General features: G+C 42.8%; 1 protein-coding gene across 2 annotated transcripts in view; it reads right to left on the bottom strand.

Annotated features, from left to right (window-relative positions):
• Atp1b3 (ATPase Na+/K+ transporting subunit beta 3) overlaps positions 1-21,542 on the bottom strand; it is a 31,328-nt gene that overhangs the window by 3,839 nt on the left and 5,947 nt on the right. The window contains exons 1-5 of one of the 2 annotated variants that reach the window (XM_039080877.2): positions 9,690-9,724; positions 8,292-8,420; positions 5,723-5,830; positions 2,578-2,762; positions 1,013-1,063 (exon numbers count right to left, since the gene is read on the bottom strand). In XM_039080877.2, the coding sequence (XP_038936805.1) occupies positions 1,013-1,063; positions 2,578-2,762; positions 5,723-5,830; positions 8,292-8,358 (411 nt within the window). In that variant the 5' untranslated portion in view covers positions 8,359-8,420; positions 9,690-9,724. Of the gene's footprint in view, positions 1-1,012; positions 1,064-2,577; positions 2,763-5,722; positions 5,831-8,291; positions 8,421-9,689; positions 9,725-21,542 lie in introns of those variants that run through there. The other variant, NM_012913.1, reaches the window with a different exon arrangement.

The following is a 21,542-nucleotide window of genomic DNA, read 5'->3' on the forward strand; positions in this document are numbered from 1 at the left end:
GTGTCATAGCTGTGGCCCTGACTGTGGGACGCAGTCACCGCACCCCTAAGGCTGATGGGGAAGGCATCTGACACGCTGATGGCACTGTTCAGTCCTGCTCCTGCTCTGTAGGCTTTTGTTTGGTGTTTTTAAGACAGGGTCTGGCTATGTAGTTCTGGTTGGACCATAGACCATTATTACCATGTAGCAAAACAATCAAATAGTAACAGTAACAACAAAAGACAAAATAAAATGATATGGAAAAGGAGTAGAGGGACGTTTCTAACAGGGTATTGTTTAGGGCAGGTGCCACTCACCAGCCAGCACTGTGCTATGCTCAGCAGTATAAATGGTTCAGCCTCTAACACAGGGAACACTTAAAATTTTTACATGAAAAAAAGTCACCCCTGAATGTTTTGCTATGTTAATGTATTAAGTGTTCACTGAGTCTATTTGACTTTCAATAAGATACTAATATGACTTAACCCCTAACAGCATGCTTTCCCATAAAGAGATGAAAAGTGGATGTTAACTAGATTTTTAGAGTAATTTATCAAGAAACATTCACTTACTGGGCCAAGGGTAAAGCTGCTCACTGCTAAGACTGACAACTGGAGTTTGAGCCCTAGAACCCATACAGTAAATCACTTGTCCCTAACCTCATACACATGTGCTATTACACACACACACACACACACACACACACACACACACACACAGAGTAAAGAAAATCACTTGTCCCTAACCTCATACACATGTGCTATTATACACACACACACACACACACACACACACACACACACACACACACAGAGTAAAGAAAATCACTTGTCCCTAACCTCATACACATGTGCTATTATACACACACGCACGCACGCACACAAATACATTAAACAAATAACAAACACACTTCTGCTTACTTGTGGCATGCATTTAAGTTGTATTTTCAACCCTCTTTTTGAGACAGGATCTCACTATGTAGATATTTTAAATATTTAAGAAACATGAAAGGTTTAGTGACTTGAATACTAACCTTTGTTATACATGTAATATATGGAGCTCCATCTGGGACTAACTCGATTATCTAAGGTTAAGAAACAACAGTCAGCACATGAGAATACAATGGGACCTTCTCTTCTGTTGCTGGGTATCAGGGCACAGCAGATGAGATTAACTCTGTACATTCAACTCAGTCAGTCAGACTAACTAGTACGCTAGCAGACAAAAATGAACCTTTCAATATAGGTAAACACTGTACTGAGGCAATCCAAGCACACACTTGCCACATTTAAAACAACAAACCCTTAAATTACATAACGTAATAAACCATTATGTTTGCTAGTTTTGATAAAGGGCCCTGCTTACAGCCGAGGCTAGCCTCTCAGATGCTGGGATCACAGGTATGCACCCCCAACTCTCTCATCAATAATTGAATGTGGGGTTGGGGATTTAGCTCAGTGGTAGAGCGCTTGCCTAGGAAGCGCAAGGCCCTGGGTTCGGTCCCCAGCTCCGGAAAAAAAGAACCAAAAAAAAAAAAAAAAAAAAAAAATGTTCACAGCTATCTCTCCCCAAAACCCACATATTAAGAAGAATCACACCTTATGTCTCCCTACACTGGTTTTCTATGGTGGTGACCAAAGCCAGGGCCTTGACCGTACAAGCTCAGCACTGCATCTGAGCTGTAACCCCAGACTTTGCAGCTGCTGTCACGTCTGTGGTCACCTGTCGACTTCACAGTCACTCTTGTGTGTGTGTGTGTGTGTGTGTGTGTGTGTGTGTGTGTGTGAGCGTGCGTGCGTGCATGTATGGAGGAGCGGGATGCATGCGTGGGCTCTGGGGTCAAACAGCTCAGGCTGGTGGCCAGAGCCTTTATGTCCGGCCCTGCCTTCTAAGATTTTCATTTGGTTTCCAGGATGTACAGAGGCCTCCAAAAGTCAAGCTGCTGGAGGCTGTGGAAGCCGATAGGTGTGGCGCTGAAGCCTACAGAGTGGTGTGAACAGCAGCCCTAGTCTTCCACTCGTGCAACAGCTCTAGGTGCACACTCATGAAAACCCTGACATCTGGAGCTGACACTGTCCGGTCCTCATCCCATCACGTAAAGGCCCACCTCTGACCAACTTAAAAGGTGGTCCTCTGAATAGAGTATATTTCAGCAATTATAGCAGATAAAGTGAGGACAGATCTTGCAGGCCAGTATAACTCAAGACATCACCCGTTAAAATGAATGTATGGACTCACCTTTTCTCACTTAGCTTTTTGGCCTTCTTAGTTATGTCTTGTTAAAATATCCCATTAGTTTTGGCTATAACTACAACACTGAATTGTGCTCACATGTATGTGGGTTTATTTATATTCCCAGTACTTAATCACATATAACATATGCTTTAGTATTTAGAAAATTATATAATCTACAATTAAACTATGAATCTTTGTGTCATATTCATCTTCCCCCAACATTAACTAGCACACCTAGTCTTCTAAGGTCTCCCAGTGAAACGGCACTTAACACCTCCAGGGACACAGAGCCCAGCAGCAGGAGCGGCACGTGTGCACATGGCTGACAGAAACACGCACAGCGGAGGTAAAACAAGTACGTACTCTGTTCATCTTCACAAGAACACAAGGTTGTCCTTTGGAGTAGCCAAAATTAGAATCATTCACACCACTACATTCTTGAAGCAAGGAAACTGGGAACTGACACGCACTATAGTCTGGACCCTCCTGATGAAAAAGTGCTCCACCAGGGCAATCTGTGAGATTCTTCTGTTCTTCCACAGAATATGCTAAAAAAAAAAAAAAAAAAAAAGAAGGAAACATATGTGCACCAGATCAGCCAAGAAAATATACCAAACACAAGAAACAAGTCAAATCTTTCACGGAACAAGTATTATTCAAAGACAAAGCAGCAATGTGAATTACACAACAGATAACCGGTTGTTGAGGCATCCTGTACCAAGAGTGCCCAGCACAAAGCCACAACCACAGAGCTGCCAGAAAATATTGTATGTGCCCAACCTCAGAGAGAGACAATGGCAAGGCTGTACACAGTGCTGCCCCTGCCCCGTGGGGCTTACAGCCTCATAGAGAACAGCATGGGCTGAATACTGCAGGGCACGGAAAGACACAGCACTCTAACAGTTAGGACAGGGGGTCTACTGACCTGACCTGAAAGCTGAGGAAGTGTGAGTTATGGTGGCTGCTAGGATAAAAGGGGGTAGAATCTGGACAGTGTAAATTTTGTAAAAACTGCTAGGAACTGAGGAGAAGGGTTGCCAAAACAACCATGATAACCCACTAAAAGATTCTCTACCAGTCAAAGTGGCCATATGACTGCGCTTACGGTAGAGCATTCATGCTACAGAGAAAAGGATAAAGTGAGAGGAAGTGAACAGACTCCTGACGCAGCCCAGGTGAGAGGTGGTGGGCAGATGGAGATAAAAAGATACATTTAACCGACAAGTAAAATGATTAGAAACCAGAAAGGAAGAAAGGAGAGAAATACATGCACAGAATACAACCTCAGCTCTGTGCCAGCTGCACTATGGGCATTCAGTGGCATGAAGGGAAGAGAGGTTTGATGGATCCCTCCCTCCGTGAGCCTGGTCTAGTACGCAGCCCAGCCCTTCTCCCTCCCACCCACTGACTTGAGACACTTCTGTGGTTCCTTCCCACCTCCCTCAATCTTTCAAGAATTTGGTTCCACTGAGGCATCAGAGCACCCTTTAAAAACCAGCAACCCAGTCAGGTAGGTCAGTGGTGGTGCGCACCTTCAATCCCAGCACTCACAGGCAAGTGGATTTCTGAGTACAGAGTGAGATTTCCAGTGTACAGAGTGAGTTCCAGAACACAGAAACCTTCCCCACCCTTTCTCTGCTGTATTTCCCACCTCAGCAACTCCCTCCTAACCTATTACTAGACTAGACTGATCTGTAAGACAGATTTGTTCGCTGCTGAATGGCAAGTGCCTGTCACAACTGCACTCTAAGAACCCTGCTGTCGGATAACATCTCAGCTAAAAGGACACCGAAAGGAATTACTGCTGTCGCTGCAGGCGCCACCATTATGTCTTTAAAATACAGAAAACAGGTTCATAAAATGTTTGAAATTATTTAATTAATAAACACATTAACTATTAAGGCAAAGAGATGTAAGAAAACAGATAAAGACAGTGTGGGAGAGATCAAGAGGACTTTTCCCAAGATAGGTAGAAATTACAGACTTGTCTAAGTTGATAAGAATTCAATAAAGGGAGTGGACCCAGGATGTTTCTGAGACAGAGAAGGATCAGAGCCAAAGAGTAGACGTGCAAGTGGTCTCTCATGAAGAAGTAAGACCCGCAACATGGTGGCAAGTGTGGGTGTTTTACTAGCAATGGAGGAACTAAGGATTTCTAATATCCATCCATCCATCCATCCATCCATCCATCCATCCATCCATCCTTCCTTCCTTCCTTCCTTCCTTCCTTCCTTCCTTCCTTCCTTCCTTCCTTCCTTGAAGACTAGGTCTCATGTTGCCCAAGGTGGCCTTGAATTTACTGTTTAACTGAAGATGATCTTCAAGCCTTTGGACTTTTGATCCTCCTGCCTCCACTTCCCAAGTGCTGAGGTTTTAAGGAGGTATCATGCCAGACTTAGCAGAGAAAAAGGTGGAACCCCGGGTGCCTGCATGCTAGGCAAGCACTCTAGTAACTCCCTACAGCCCCTTTTAGCAACTGAAGGAAAATGCTGTGTTCTGTGAAAGTGATTTATGGGGGAAGGGCAGAGGTCAGAGGCTTGAGCAAACGCTAGCAACCATACCTTAGTCATCAGAGAAAGGCAATGGGTCACCAGGCAGTAGCATATGCCCACTGAGGGAGGTGGCGTTTACTACCACTTAGTCCTGTCTTCACCCTGTGGCTGCTCTAAGCAGGATCAGAGGAGGAGCCTAGTCCAGGAACTATGTGGTTTTATCCAGAGCAGGGTTCTGCCACAAGTTATTGGCAGACTTAAAGACAAGGAATTTTAGAGTGCTGTAAAAGTAAAAAATGAAGTGAAAATTCATGTTAATAAAGGGATGAGGAAGAATGCTGAGGAAAGAGGCTGAGGTGGTTAGTAAACCATCAGCAAACAGCAAGAGCTACTAGCACAGAATATTGGATAAAAGCTGAACAAGCAAGCTAGACAGACAGACAGACAGTGGTGCTGGGAAAGCTTGTTCAGTGGCTTTGGCATCTAGAGAACAATTGTGGTATAATATGGCTGAGAAGGGGACAAGGTGATTGAAGTAAGTAAACGAAAGCTTTTAGCACCATTCATATGGATGGTTAAGCCAGCCAGAACAAGGAAGATATGGCTACGGTGCTTATTAAAGCACTACATACTGGTGACTCTTAAACAAGACAAACACATTAAAAAATCGACATAGGCCAACTTTAGAAATGGTAACTACGCCATCCCCACTTAGGTACTATCCTGGGTATAAAAAAATCCCAAATGGGCTGTGGTACAGGCAGTGGCAGAGCACTTGCCAAGCACTCGAGGCACCGTGCTCCATTCCCAGCTGCCCAGCGAGTGCTGACACTCAGAGGCACGGCTTTAGAGGACACAGATTTGGCTCTCTCTTACAACTCACTGAGGTCACTTGCAGATCTTCCCAGTTGTCAGTGTTTGGAAGTGGGAGAACAGAGGGTCAAACAAACTGTACAGGCAGTCAGTCCTGGCATGGAGTATGAGCGCTCCTCCCTCTTCTAGGACTACATACTTACGCTTTAGGAAATTCTTCAGGTCTTCAACAAACTTTTTATAAGTATGTGGGTCAGACATGCTGTATGTATAATCCAAGGCAGTCGGTGGTTTGGGGAAAACCATAAGTCCTAAAAGCAGACAGGAGAGTTACTGACAGTAGGAAATCCTCCTCACTCCTTACTTCTATTCCTGAAGGGCCGTGTGTTCACAGATGTATTTCAGTTATCAACAACTCTCTGTTGGGATCCAATGAGGAAAGGCATCTAAAAGAACTCAACTCTTTAGACGAGTTAGACAGTATCAAGTTAGAAACAGCCTCTAAATTTGATGATTTTCAGTTAATTATAACCACCACTCCTTACTCTGAACTCTGTATGTATGTCCCACAGTGAATTTGGAGCTGGTGGCTTTTCTGCTACGCTGGCTGGTCACCCCCCTCGCTGCAGTTACAAGTACAAGCAGCACTGCTTGGCTTTTACTCGGACACTAGGAATCTGACGTCAAGTCCTCGTGCTTGCACAGCAAGTTCTATCACTGAGCTATCTCTCTCTCTCTCTGGCTCTTGAACCTTCTAAACTCAGGTTTCTATCAAACAATACCTTAGGGTTTGGGGTTTACTTTCTTATTTGTTTTTGTTGATGTTTTTATATGCTTGCTGCTATAGATTAAGCAACAACACAAAATCCAAAAAAAAAAAAAAAAAAAAAACTTGAGCATACCAGAAAACTAAGAGTTCAAGTATGAGCCACCAGACAGGGGCCCACCTGTTCAGCCTAACATGTTTTCATTCAAAACACAACTGTATGGAAACACTGTCAACTGTCTTCAACTGGAAAGTCTCGTACCATGTGAGCCTACAATAAACACTCGTCCTTCGGTACACACTGCTCCAGCACCCAAGTATGCTCTTACACACTGACTGAGGTCGCAGTCAGTAACAACTTCCTATCAAGAAAAGGTAAACAAACACACTTGTCTACAAAGAATAATCTGGCTTCTAACTTTAATGTAAACATTTCTCATAGCTAAAAACTTTTATAATACACATATATGCATGTTTATATGTGTACTTATTTATACTGTATATCTACAAATTTACAGAACTTAGTTTTGAACACTTTACTGTTTAAAAGGTTTATATAATTACAGACAGCTTAGCATTTCTGAAGTAGATCAGACTACGGTTGATATAACACAGTCATGTATAACTTAGATAACAAGAAAATAAACTTTAGTGTAGGCAGAGGGCAAAAAAAAAATATATTATGTATAAACAAAAGAAACAAGAAAAGAAAAAGAAAAAGGACTAGAATGGCGCTAAGATGAGGTGGTGGAAGCTGGAATGCACTGGCTGTGTGCAGCTCAGAAGCCCATGCCCTGAGCAGCACGATGAGTCTGAGCTGGATAATTCTGTCGGGAAGAAGGTCTGTCCTGCTCAGCAGCATGGCTGGCTTATACTGACAACAGTGCCTCGCAGATTCTAATGACTAACAATGGCTCCACCACACATTGCCAGGTGGTCCCTGAAAGACACATTAAAAGTGGATGAAAACCCAAAGGCTCCAAAAAGCGGCCTCCACCTTCCCCACCTGCTGGCCACTCATTCTCCTTGCCACCCAAATTCTACTCCTCTAGACAGCCTCTTCCCTGCTCTACTACTGTCTCTAAAAAAACTTATCTGCACTTGGGGAATTTCTTGCATTACTTTTACTCTCTAAATGTCTCCAAGACCAGGTACTCACTCCCTCAGAATCTCTCATACTTTTTGGAACTCTTTTTTCACTTTTCCTAATCAATATTTAGTCTGCTGAAAAGACTCGAGCCAGCCTAGGGCTGCAGCTTGGTGCTGGAGCACTTGCTAATGTTATTAGCACTGCAGGAGCCCCGGGTTTGGTTTCCAGTGTTGCCAAGTAAGTACCACCAGTGCCTGGAGGCCAAGACCACGTCCAACCACCAAGGCAGAGCTGGCACTCGGATTGCTTTAACAAAGTAAAATCACGCATAGGGAATGTACCCAACACTTCAGGTAAGAGTATTTTGCTAAAAGTGTATTCTCTAGCACAACATTTTTTTTTACGACAACAGAGAATACATTGATTTTATTCTCTAATGATGTAATATTTTTACCACTCTCATACCAACCAATTAAAACCACAAAGCATCTATTGTATAAGACTAACGGTGTAGGGGCTGGGGATTTAGCTCAGTGGTAGAGCGCTTACCTAGGAAGCGCAAGGCCCTGGGTTCGGTCCCCAGCTCCGAAAAAAAGAACCAAAAAAAAAAAAAGACTAACGGTGTAACTCAAACCAGAGCCGAAATATGCTTCTTACTGACGGCAGGGTCAAAGTGCCACACAGCATTCATGAGACAATTCCAACATTCAATTCTGCTTATTCCTGTCAAAGGATCCAAAACTCAACAGTAAATGATGTAAAGGTCTTTACAGTAGCATGTACATATGAAACATATCATTGGCATTACCCAACCTAATTAACTTTCTACATCTGTTGTGATGTAAAACTGCTTTGTGGTAAAGACAAACAGTAACCCAGGTTGATTTAAAAGCTATGGTAACTTCAAGACAATTACCTGGACTAGGAATCTGGTCTCGGTACTTCGGAACCTCGTCATTCAGAGTCTGGAGCATGACCCACATGGTGAATGTGAAGAGTGCAGCCAAGAACCCATAAAAAACTAGGTAGAAGAGCAAGATGAGACCTGCAGAGAGACGGACAGCGTGAGAAGGGGACACACGCTCACGCCTGTAAAGAGCAAGCCAACTGGTCACTGCATGGCTACGAGCCCACGCTTTGCCATGCACAGCCAAGGACCCTCACTCCGAGGGCACGTGAAGCTGCCTAAGTGAGGGCTGTCCTGGTAGGCAGCTCCCACCAATCCCATGAGCCCCCCTCCTCTTGTTCTTCCAGCAGTTTTCACTACTTAAAGTCAGAGCTTTAACTATCCAGTACATGGGAGAGTGTTTCATTCAAGAAGAATTTCATACCCTCAAAACTAACATGATTTTGGGTGAGAAAGCCTCCCTGGACATACTTACATCTCTTTAAATAGCAAGTTAAAAAAAAAAATCCTCCAACTCACCTGTATATCAGACAGTTTATACACATTAAAGTTGTTGGGTCTTTGTTTGTTTTTTTGTTTTTGTTTTTTTTTTAGCTTTAAGACAAGGTCTTGATATGTAGCTCTTAAAGGGTGAGTTGATTTAAATGTGCAGAAGAAAATCATAAAGATGATATTCAATAAAAATTTTAAAACACTGGTTAAGTAGAAGGGCTCATGCAAACATGCAAAAAGGTCAAGAGCAGACAAGCATTGCGCTCCAGGCACAGCACTGCAGCCAGGCACAAAGCCCCTGTGACAGGCAGACTTCAACACCCACACTTACTCCACCCCCATAACTGAGAAACACTTAGGTCTATCCCAAGCCAACGATTTGTTTTGGGAACACCAAAAATAATCAGTATTTTTTTCCCTCATCACCTCCATTCAAAGTTCTAACATCAGAAATGATTAACCTCAAATTTATACAGCGGAATATAGCTGGAAGTCTTATTTATATCTAAACGCTTTAGTGAGTGATGGGGAAGCCAAGGACTCAACTCCTCGAGTAACATCGCTCCAGCTTTACCCCAGCTAAGTCCCGCCCTAACAGGCCAGGATTCCTAAGAGAACTACCACAGAAAACAAATTCAAAGGGCTTATAAACTTCCCTAATAAAAAATAAATAGAATACACTTACTCATCCACACCCCAACAAGTTGATACCTAACTTTTTTCTAATTGTCAAAAGACAGGATCCCAAAACAGATTATGCCCAAAGTAAGATACATTTTTCTCAACTGCAGGCCAGGAATCCTCCAAAGGAAGATGGTCTAACCAACCCCACCTTATTTTCACTAGATCCTACCCCTGCCCCAGTTACCAGGAGATACTGAGTAAGAGGACAGAAGGAAGAGAGACAGATGTCACCTTCGGGTAGTATCACTTGCCACCACCCACTGCGGTCCTGCTGCAGAAAAAGAAAGAGAGAGAGAGAGAGAGAGAGAGAGAGAGAGAGAGAGAGAGAGAAAACCAATCTCACGGGCTGTGTCAGGTGCTACAGTGGGAAAAGAAAACCCACAGCCACCAGCAAAGTCAGAGTGATGTTCAGCTTTAGGTGCTCACACGAAATGATAAAACCACCTGCAGAGCGGAACAGAGTCAAATACTTAGTTAGCCCTTCTAAGAGTGTCTGTATTCTAGGACACATACTGACAAAAACCAGACTTCTGCCAGAGAAGCTTGTTGGTGAACATGTATGAAACTGAAGGCATTAGAAGAAAAGTGCCTAAAAATCACCTCAAAATGTTCTCACATTTTCAAATTTCCAGGAAAAACAGTATACGTGAAACTTATGAACATGAACAAACTATCCAAATCTACTTTCTAATGAATCATTACACAATAAAAAAATAAGTGTTAAAACATCACATAAAGAGTTGGATTAATAAAATGCATACACAAACCAGGGCTGGGGTGTAGCTCAGGCAGCAGAGAGCCTGTGTAACAAGCACAACGTCCTGGGTTCCACTCCAGCACCACAGAACTGGATGTGGTAACTCATGCTTGTAACTCAAGGTAGTTAGAACCAACCTATGATACACGAGACTCTGTCTTAAAACATAGCCCACCCTATCCTGTCCCAGTCAATGAGTTATCTTTAGTGCTTAGTTGCCCAAACCCAAACCCAGCACTTAAAAATCAAAGCTAACCTCTTATGAATTTCTGAGGTACTCAGCAAGGGTCCTGACACTCTCAGTGTAACCACCTCCTCTTCTCTGGAGAAGAGAATGGCAGAAGGTAGAAACCTAAGCTGTAACTTGTTCTTCCCGCCTCAGGACAGACCCGGGAGTTAAGTCTACAGATGGGCCAAATTCAATAAGGGGCTCTACTCAGAGCATCCAAATCGGTTAATAGTCATTGTGTGGAGCCTTCAGAGAGTGCTGTCTGCTTGGTCATGTGACATAGCAGGGAGCAATAAACTATTATATCACATTACAGATAAACAATCCCTGGTTTAAAATCCTTCAAGAGTGTTTAAGTCATTATCCAATGGAAGAAACTAACACTGTTGAACATAAAAGTGCACATCTGTAAAACCAGGATCACAAGTGGACATTAGCTCAGAACACACAGCAAAACACCCCCTCAAAAGCACAAGTCATCAACAACAACAAAAACCAACAACTGAAAGAAACATGGACTTAAAAATTCTGAAGAAATGGAGCTACAGATAAGGCTCAGCAGTTAAAACCAGTTGTTGCTCTTATAAAAAGATCCAGGTTTGAGTCACAACACCTACAGCCTTCCTTAACTCCAGTTTCCAGGTAATAAAATGTTCTCTTCTGCCCTTTAAGGGCACCAGGCAAGCTTGTGGTGTACTTGCATGCATGCAGGCAAAACACACATGTTTAAAAGAAAAGACTCTGAAGAACTCTGACAGCCAGGCATGGTAACTCACACCTGTGATCTCAGCAGGAGGAGGACTTGAGCAGAAAGCGAGTCACAGACTAGGCAGAAGGGCCAGCTGGACTCCATAATGAGTTCTATCTAGGACAACCAAGGCTACACTAGGAGGCCCCTGCCAGAGAGTTAAGGGAAGGGGCAAAGCTTATTACTAAGAGCATGTACAGCATATACTCTTTTATGTACAGCAGCCCCACCAATGTTACCTCCTAAGACCTGCTGATTCTACCCTGGGGTCTCTATGTTCACCATCATGTATGTACAACTAGAAACGTGGCCCTTTTCAATGGGTACTGACTCTCCTTTTTCTTTCTGTTTTCCAATCACACTGGGGATTAAGCCCAGGGTCTCCGAGATACTTGGCCAGTATTTAACTACCAGGCTAAATATTTATTTTTCTTCTTGAGAAGTCCAGTTTTCAAACTGCCCCTCCCTTGTTTCTGATGAAAAGACAGCTAGGACAGAGGTCTAGCTGGAGGGAACCAGAGAGCCAGGATGGCCGTAAACATGAGTCTTGCTTCGCCTCCTTTTTTGCTACATGACCTTGCACTAGTGTTCTGACCTCCACTCCCACCCCACATCCCACACAAAGTTTATCATCAGTATTTATTTTACAGAAAGGGGGAGAAAAAAAAATCAGAAAGCCAAGGGATTTCTTTTTACATTCTTATCTACTATTGTGTGAATGTACCAAGGCACGTCTGTGACTGGGCAGAACAACTTCCACAAGTCTGTCCTCTTGTCCAGCATATGGGTCTCAGGTTCAAACTCAGGGGTTGCCTTTAGCTGCTGAGAGTTGATAAGATAAAAACAAAACTCCTGAGGGAAGAAAAGGCCAAAACAAACTAGAAACATGTTTGGAATGGAACTGCAAAAAGGCCTCACAGCAAACAAGGTTTCAAGTTTAACCTAATCAACTGCATCTACTCTTAAAACAAAGGCTTACTCGAGGTCTAGTTCATGTGTCATCTACAACTAAGAAGAACTCTATCTCCAAAGAAACAGAAAAATCAGTCCTGTCCTGCAACTCAGGCTCAGCTTAACTGTAAAATTTAGTCCTGCCACTAGGTGGATACAGGCATGCACAGGAAGCAGCTTGAATCCCTGGTACGTCTTGAAGTACTTTTCTCCTCAGCCCTGGGTTTCCATTCCTCACTAGGAAACCCCAACAGAACTCAGGAGAGCTGTACTTAGGATTTTGAGTCATAAAACACACAGGCGAGGGTCCAGGAGAGATAGTGTTTCCTATCAGGTCCTAAGGTCAGGGCAAGCCTCCAGCACATCTGTTCCGTTCCCTGGAGACTAAGACAGCTTAGTTTATCCTTGGAGTTCACCTTTTAGTGAGGTTTGACTGAATCTTAAGCTGCTCAGGGGACTCAGTTTGCACATCCTTCCTTTCCTAGAAGTCCCTTTACTCTCAGGACTTGAGTCGTCTTTCAGGGAACCAGCCCTAATTCTGAAGCCAGGGCGTAACTTAATTTCTTCATCAGCTTAACAAAGACTATCTCCCAGAAAATCCCAGGGTTTTAAAGTTTATGTCAGAAACCTGGGATAAAGACCAAGTTCTTCAACCTATACCACCAGCTTCCTCAAAACCTAGATACGGGTACACTGCCTGTGGTGCCAGCACCTAGAGGGCCGGGCAGTGGAGACCTCAAAGAGACAAAACTAAAACAAAGGCAGCCATGGGCACTACCCTCAGCACACTTTGAGCCTTGTGATTTCATTCACTCTGTAAATACCCACAGGAACCTGACATGAAAGCTCTCCTCACGCAATTCCAGGGCCACAAGCTCTTACTTGGTCAATAATCATTCTGTTTATAGTTTTTTGTTTTGTTTTTTTTTTTAAAGGCACAGGCAAGTATCCTTACTTCTTTTTTTTAAAAAAGTAATTACAAGGATCACACTAAGTTTAAATGTTTAGTCTATCTGAATTGTAATCTTTAGTCTGACAATCTCCTACATGTGCACATCGTATCCTATGCTCTGCCCCCAACCCTCTCCTCATTTATTTTCCTGCAGTGCAGCTACTAGAATGCTAACCCACTGATTTGTTAAGTTGTGTGCAAGCTATTAGACTTCAAACAACAAAAAAAAGGAAAAAGGAAAAAATCTAAAACTAAAAAATGTCATCAGGATATGGTTTGCTACTTACATTCAAATATACTATGTAGTTTAACTGTGTGTAGTATGTCCAGATTTATGCGATCTCTAAGACATTTTAGAATATTTTAAACAAGATCTATATCCTGTCCCGTCATAACTCATTTTTCTTTATCCTCTACCATACCAGGCCCCTACAATCACTAATCTACTGCATAAACTTTTATATAAACTTAGTTATACAAGCCAACTTCAGGTTCATCTACATCTAAACATGTATGAGCATTTCAGTCTTCTTGTGGCTATTATTCCATTGTGCTGATGTACGATTCATTGACCTTTGAACTACCACTACAAACTGTGCTAGAAAATTCCCCCAGCTGTGATGGGTATCACTGTTTCATTTCTCCAGGTCGCTAAGTCACACTCCTGGGTCATATGTACTTCTATACTCAGTAAGGTGTCTTCCCTACCTCCCCACCTCCCACCCCCATTCGGGGTCCAACCAAGGGCCCTGTAGCGTGTGGGTAAGCGCTCTATAGCTAAGCTATATCTTCAGTCCTGTTTAGCATTTTGATTTACTGATTCGCAGTGCTGGGGACAGACCTCAGTGCCTCGTGAATGCTGGGTTACATGAAGCCCTGACTCAAAAAGAGATAGAGCATTATAGCTAGGAACCTCCATGACCTTGTGGGTTCTTCTTGCTTTATGAGTACACAATCATGAGTAAAGAGTTTACTACCTTTGTTAGATGTCTCGAACTGAACGATAGCAAGAACAGCAAGTATTTTTCAAACACAGCCAAGTTACCTAAGACACACAGAACTTTGTAGTCAGTCATCAGAAAACCACTCATCAAACGTGAGCATTTGCCCTTAAATTAACCATGAAGTAAATGGGAAGGTTGGGTGAAGGGGTGAGCTAGAGACTTTAGCTCAGTGATAAACAACTGCTCAGCAGGTGGAAGCCTCTGGGTTCAACCCTGGCACCTCTTGTACCAACCCAAAGAAAACTATTTTTAAAGGTTCTAATTAAAAAAACAAAGTTAAGTACCAGGCAGGTGTGGTAGCATAGGGCAAGCAGTTCTGTGGGCCTGGTCTACAGAGTGCGTTCCAGGACAGCCTGGTGTGTTATTCAGCCTGGGGTTTGGTGGAAAAACCAAAATCACAAAACAAAACAAAACAAAACAAAACAAAACAAAACAAAACAAAACAAAAACCAAAGGCATGGTAGCACAGAAGTCTGCAGCCCCAGTATGTAAGGGGCTGTGGCAGAAGTTCAAGGCTATCCTTGGCTACAAAGCTGGAGGCCACCCAAGGCTACATATGATCCTGTTTCAAAAGAAAAAATAAAACAAGCAAAAAAACAAAACAAGAAAACCTTTCATCTAAGTTGAATTAGATATTATCAGTAAACATTTAAAGAATGGTCTCTTGAAATAACCATTAGGCAAAAGTACATTTTTTTTGAAAAGCTGGGCTGTGGACATAGCTCTATGGCAAAACATAAGCTTAGTGCCCTAAGTTCAATACCAGTATCATTAAACAAAACACAAAAAGGCTTGGTAGGGTAGGCCAGCAGGTAAAAGGCACCTCCCATCAAGTCTGACCACCTAAGATCAATCCCAAAAACCTGTATGGTAGAAGAAGGAAATCAACTCCTCTCACTTCCACAAGTACATTAGGGTACATGTGCACTTTCCCCGAAAAGTAAAACATGTAACAAAACTGTAAAACACTGAAATAACAGAAAATCAAAACTATGTAGTCAAGTCACAAGCCAAAGTAAAATCCATAGTCTAAATGCATTCAGTAGGGCTAGAGAGATGGCTCAGCGGTTAAGAGCACCCGACTGCTCTTCCAGAGGTCATGAGTTCAATTCCCAGCAACCACATGGTGGCTCACAACCATCTGTAAAGAGATCTGATGCCCTCTTCTGGTGTATCTGAAGACAGCTACAGTGTACTTATATATAATAAATAAATAAATCTTTTAAAAAAAAAAAGACATCAAAGTTTTCAAAGAGTAATTAAGTCATCTTGGCTCTAACTTCATGGATTAATTCATTTTTCTTTGGAAGTGTTCAAAAAAAAAAAAATGCATTCAGTAGCGCTGGAGAGCTGGTTCCACATGTAATGCTCTCCCAGATAGCCCAGGTTCATTCAATTCCCAGAACCCACAACAGTCAGTCACAACCACTTGCAACTCCCGTTCCAAGAGTATCTGATGCCAAGAGTATCTGATGCCGTGATATGTCCTGGCATCTGCATTCATGAATATTCCCACCCCACACATTAAAAATGATAAAAAAAAATTTTTAAATGTATTGACTAAAAAAGGTAAGATGGACAGATGTCGGGTTTTCAGATAGTAGAAGAGTAAATTCGACCGGGGATATAATTTGGCTTAATTTGTAGAATGCCTGCCATACTGTGCATGAAGCCCAGGGCTCAATTCCCAGCACAGCCTGACACCAGTGGATAGCAAAAGCCCGTAATCCACCTGGAGGTAAAGGCAGGAGGACAATAAATTCCTAGGCTATTTTCAGTCCCAGACAGCCTGGGCTACAAAGGAAACCCTGTCTCCAGAACACTAGAAAGGGAAACTGAAGAGAAAGCAGCAGTTCTGAGCACTGACGCCCACATGATGCACAAGTGCACGCAGGTGGACACAGTGGCTGGCCCCGACTTGGTAGGTAGGCATCAACAGACAAACTGAGTTTGGGGCCAGCCTGGTCTGCACAGCCAGTTCCAGGTTAGTCAGGGATACATAGTGGGACCCTGTCTCAAAACAACAGTGGGGACAGAGTTCAATAATACAGCACTTACCTAGAATGCATAAAACTCTGAATTTAATTTCTAATAATGAAGGAATGAAAACACGCACACTAAACTAAAAAAATAAAATTTAAATATTTAAAAAATTAAAAATAGCTAAAAAAATAATAAGTGTACAAAAATAACAAAAACAGTTCCCAAGAGGCAGCTCAATCAGTTAAGTTGTCCAAACCTCCAGCTTGCCTGGTGTTGATGTTCCTACCTATGATCCCAGCGTTAGAGGCAGAAATAAGCAGACGTCCAGCTCACGGGCCAGCCAGTCTGCCAGCCTAGGCAAAACATGAGCTTCTCTTTCATCACAGACACCATCTCAAGGCAGTAAGGGGCTTAGAAACAAAGGGAAGGCACTAAGCATTCGGTTCTAGTTTCCAAATGCACTCAGACTCATTCATAGGAGTGCACGATCTCACACTCACATGCAGACAGCACTCATATAAAAGCTGCTGCGGGAACGGAAGGGTCTGAAATCCCAGCTCTGTGGAGGGAGAGCCAGACAGAACCCTGGAGCTCACTAGCTGTCATCACATCTACTTGCTGATCTCCAGATTAGTGAGAGACTGGCTCAGAAAAAACAAGATGGGGGCTGGCAAGATGGTGCAGTGGGTTAAACACTTGCTAAGCCAAATCTTACTAAATTCAATCCTCAGAGCCAACTCAACAAAGGAATCTTCTAACCTTCACAGGCAGAACACAAATACTACATAAAACTTAGAAAAAGCAATCTATAAATCTGTACACTATGGAATTTTATACATTCACTCAAAGGATTTAACTAAATTTACATATACTGGCATTCAAACATAGGCAAGACATAGTAAAGAGAGAAAAAACAAACAAAACTCCAACTCTATATCTTCATATAAAAGAAAATAAAAAGCCGATGGGAAAGCTGAAATTTCTTTAAGTGACTGGTGATGACATTTCAATCAGCATTATTTACAAATGCACAGGCAAGCTGAATGAAATTTAACAGAAACCACCCAGAAACCCAGAGTCTATACTACCATCTGAACTGTGTCTGGTTCCTGAACACGGTATCAATGTCCTTCATCCCCCAACAAATTCAGCATCCTAGTAGCTGAAAAGTTAAGGGCAAAATTACATTCAAGAAAATACATAAGCCCCCAATCATCACGTTTGACAAGTCACTCATCTCTGTGATGCCAAGACCTAGCAAGACAGCCCTCCCAGTAGATCTCTATGCCCACTGTTGTAGATGCATTCCAGACATTTTTACTACATACAAATGAGATCATCTAGTATGTACTTTCTTCAGTGAAGCTTTCTTTCCCCATCAAATTATTTTGGTTATGTTTTTTTTGAGACAAGGTTACTCTGTGTAGCCTTGGCTGTCCTAGAACTCCATCTCTAGACCAGACTGGTCTCAAACGCATAGAGATCTACCTGCCTCTGCCTCCTGCCTGCTGGAATTAAAGACATTCATGTTTTTATTTGCTTACACTTGCTCTCTCACAAGTGTAGCTGTGGTTGGCCTGGAAGTCCCTATGTATACCAGGGTAGCCTCAAACTGCCAACTGCTGGTGTCAAAGGCATGTGCCACCACACTCCGCAACACTCATGTTTCCTATACACTTAGTACACTTCTTACAGCTGAGCTGTATTCCACTGTTCATACACTTGTTTGTCTATTCTCCTACTGATGGACACCTGGGCTGCTTCCAGTTTAGAGCTATTATGAATAGCATCCACTATGCACATTCTTCTTCTACAAGTGTTTTTGTGGACATGTTTTCATTTCTCTTGGGTAAACACATAGGAGAACTGCTGTTATAAGAAGCTGCCTGACTTCTACCCAAAATAGATACACCAAGTATCACATGTTTAAAAGCACTAACACAGCTAACAGTGATTGCCCAGAGAAGCTGATGGGAGCAATGCATCTACTGATGATGGATAACTGTGTCTGCAAAGCTGCAAACAATTTTGCTATTTCTGTTCCATGAGAATAGGAAACAAAGAATCTGCATGCCATTCAGACCAGTTCAAGATTTTTTCTTTTCCTTCCTTGCCTTCTTTTGGTGATAGAGTATTCAGTCTCATGAGCCCAGGTTGGCTTCAAACTTTGCTGTGTAGCAAAGGATAGCCTTAAATTTCTGACTCTCCTGCTTCCACCTCCCAATGACTACATTTACAGGTGTACACTACTGAGCCTGGCCCATTTCGGTATTTCCCAAGTCAGTCTATACAATGACTTTAACGTCTAGTGTCAACAGTTGAAACTCAGTTTTGTGGGGCTGGAGAGATGGCTGTTAAGAGCACTGGCTGCTTTTCCAAAGGTTCTGAGTTTAATTCCCAGCAACCACATGGTGGCTCACAACTATCTGTAATGGGATCTGATGCCCTCTTCTGGTGTGCAAATGTACATGCAGGCAGAACTCTATACATAATAAACAAATAAATCTTTTAAATAAGAAAAGAAACTCAGGGGCTGGGGATTTAGCTCAGTGGTAGAGCGCTTACCTAGGAAGCGCAAGGCCCTGGGTTCGGTCCCCAGCTCCGAAAAAAAGAACCAAAAAAAAAAACAAAAAAAACAAAAAAACAAAAAAACTCAGTTTTATAAATAAAAAAAACTGAGAGGTGCACACAATTGCTATCTACTGTAGTAGCAATTAAGCTACAATACTCATCTGGTCCTTCAAGGTTTGCTGCTTTCTAGCTAAAAGCATTTGGACAAGTATCATACAGTGACATCTAAAATTGCATACCCTTTTCCCCTTATAGGGGAAACTAAGGCCAAAAGGTTTCTCAAAGAGAAGCTAAGCTTGACACAGATGTGAACGGAATTCAGGTCTATTCTAACCCAGTCTGATCATCTCAGGGAACTTCTCAGAGACCTCAGATAACATACGTGCATAGGTATGTTTATGATTCTGAAAATCTCAAAATCAGTGGGGAACTTAGTGGCACACACAGTAATCTAGCAGACTGAATTATGCCTTATAGTACAATGAATGCCACGAAACTTTCAGTATGAAGCTAAAACAAATAATTCAATATTCTCAACTTTACTTCAAGGACTAAGTAAATCACAAGCTGAAACTTTGTTCAAGAAAAAAGTACTGACGACACACTAGATGCTATGGGGATATAAATGCAGGTGTAAAAACGGGTTCAGATATTAGAAATAGGTGGTATTTTCACTGATTAGAGGACATCAGGCTTGTGGCAGATCTGGCACACAAATGTTACAAATAGGAGAATGAATATGCAGAGAACGGACAGTATGGGGAAAGGAATAAGCTGGCCATTCCAGACCAGGAGCACCAGATACATGACGCTGGCTACTCCATGGGGCATTGTGATGGGAAAGAAATAAGGTGGGGTTGGGGATTTAGCTCAGTGGTAGAGCGCTTGCCTAGCAAGCACAAGGCCCTGGGTTCGGTCCCCAGCTCCGAAAAAAAGAAAAAAGGAAAAAAAAAAAAAAAGAAAGAAGGTAAGAGCACAGGACAGAAGACTGGAAACAGCTCCAATAGAGAAGTCTGGGATGCCATGCTACCTAAAGCTTCCTGGTGGTGGTGGCACGATCAATGACAGTAGCACAGCTGAGGCGACAGCTTGGAAAGAATCTGATAGCAGTAAGGCCAGAGATCACAATGACTGCAGGTAACTGCTTGGCTCTTTCTGGTCATGCACTACAGTTAGAAACTTCATTCCCTAAGCAATGAACATTAACCCAGGTATAGGGATAAAAATACCAGGCAAGCATGCTACCACTGGGCCATAATCCCCTAAGAGTTTATAAAGCAGCAGACAGAAGCTGGAAAGCTGTTATCTACTTAAACTAAAATTATTTGAAAAATTATGAATTGGGAGTGCACAAGAGTTTGCATAATTCCTCAAAATTGAGGACAGGGTGATACATTAAGAGCTGGTGATAAGCCAGCTTCACTGATAACTAACTTTAAAGTTTAAATACACATATGTAAGCTAGAGAAAGCTCCCACCTATTAAACAAAGCTCCATTAAATAAACCCCAGGTAGATAACCTGGAGTGGAGAAGACTTAGGAAAGTCAGCAGAAGCTGAGAAAGCAGCAGGAGTCCTGCTTCTATTCCTTTTATGAGACACACAACACAAGCCACAAACTTAAGCTAAGCTTCCCTTCAAGAATGAAGTGGTAATTTATGTTTATAGTCCTGGCATGTGGGAAGTAGAGAGAGATCAAGGTTTGAGACTAGCTTGACCTATGAGTCCTCGCCTCAAAAACAACAAAGAGTTAAGTAAAAATAATCTTTTAAGAGTTCCCTCTTGGGGTTGGGGATTTAGCTTAGTGGCAGAGCACAAGCGCCCAAGGCCCTGGGTTCAGTCCTCAGGTTCCTGGGGGGTGGGGTGGGGGAGTTCCCTCTTACCCCAGGGTTAGAGATGAACCCCTGGCTGGGTCTCAGGCCTCAGCCACTGGGCTATACCCTCAGATCTAAGGTTGTTTTGTTTATTGTTTAAACACACACACACACACACACACACACACACACACACACACACACAAGTTCTATGAAAACTCATCAGTACAGTAGAAATGAGAAAAATGTCCCAAACACTGATAGTACAATTATACCATGGGATATCAAAACATTCAACATTCAGAACATTAGGTTCACAACATCTGTAACTCCAACTCCAGGGGATCCAACTTTTAGCCTCTGCATGTATGCGTTTGCAATCAATCAATCTCTCTCTCTCTCTCTCTCTCTCTCTCTCTCTCTCTCTCTCTCCCCCCCCTCTGTCTCCCCTCCCCCACCCAAATAAATCTTTACAAGGAGCCAGCCAACAGACATCTCAGAGGTGAAGATGCCTGGCACCAAGCTTGACAAACTGAGTTCAAGCCCCAGACCCACATGGTGCAAGAGGTGACTCACCAGCTGTCCTGACTTTGACACGTGCACAGTGGTACACACACTTGGGCCTGTGCAGGAGCATACGCCCACCCAACTCAGGTAACAAATGTATAAAAATAATTAATAATAATAGTAATAGTAAAATAAATCAAATAGTTTATAGCAGGGCTGGGGTGCAGTTTCACAGAAGTGTTTGTTCAAAGCCCTGGGTTGGGTCCCCAGCACTGGAAGTGGGGAAGGGGGATGAAGGTGGGGAGTCAGCACAGGGTCTAGTTAACTAGGAGCAATGACATATAAGGGGCCAAAGATCAGTGAAGAAGTTATGGGTGTTGGTAGACCTGCTTGCTTGGCAAGCACAAGACAGCTCTGGGAGGTGGCTGATGGCCACACAAGGTAACTACAAGTGTTAGGAGAAACACAGGAACTTAATCTGATCTGGGAGGTGAACATCTGGCAAAGAGCTTATTTTTGCCTCTGGAGACCAGTCATCTAAGTAGCCAGTCCAGGATGGAATGGAGGGG

Source organism: Rattus norvegicus, chromosome 8 (genome assembly GCF_036323735.1).
Source record: "Rattus norvegicus strain BN/NHsdMcwi chromosome 8, GRCr8, whole genome shotgun sequence".
Lineage (NCBI taxonomy): Eukaryota > Metazoa > Chordata > Mammalia > Rodentia > Muridae > Rattus > Rattus norvegicus.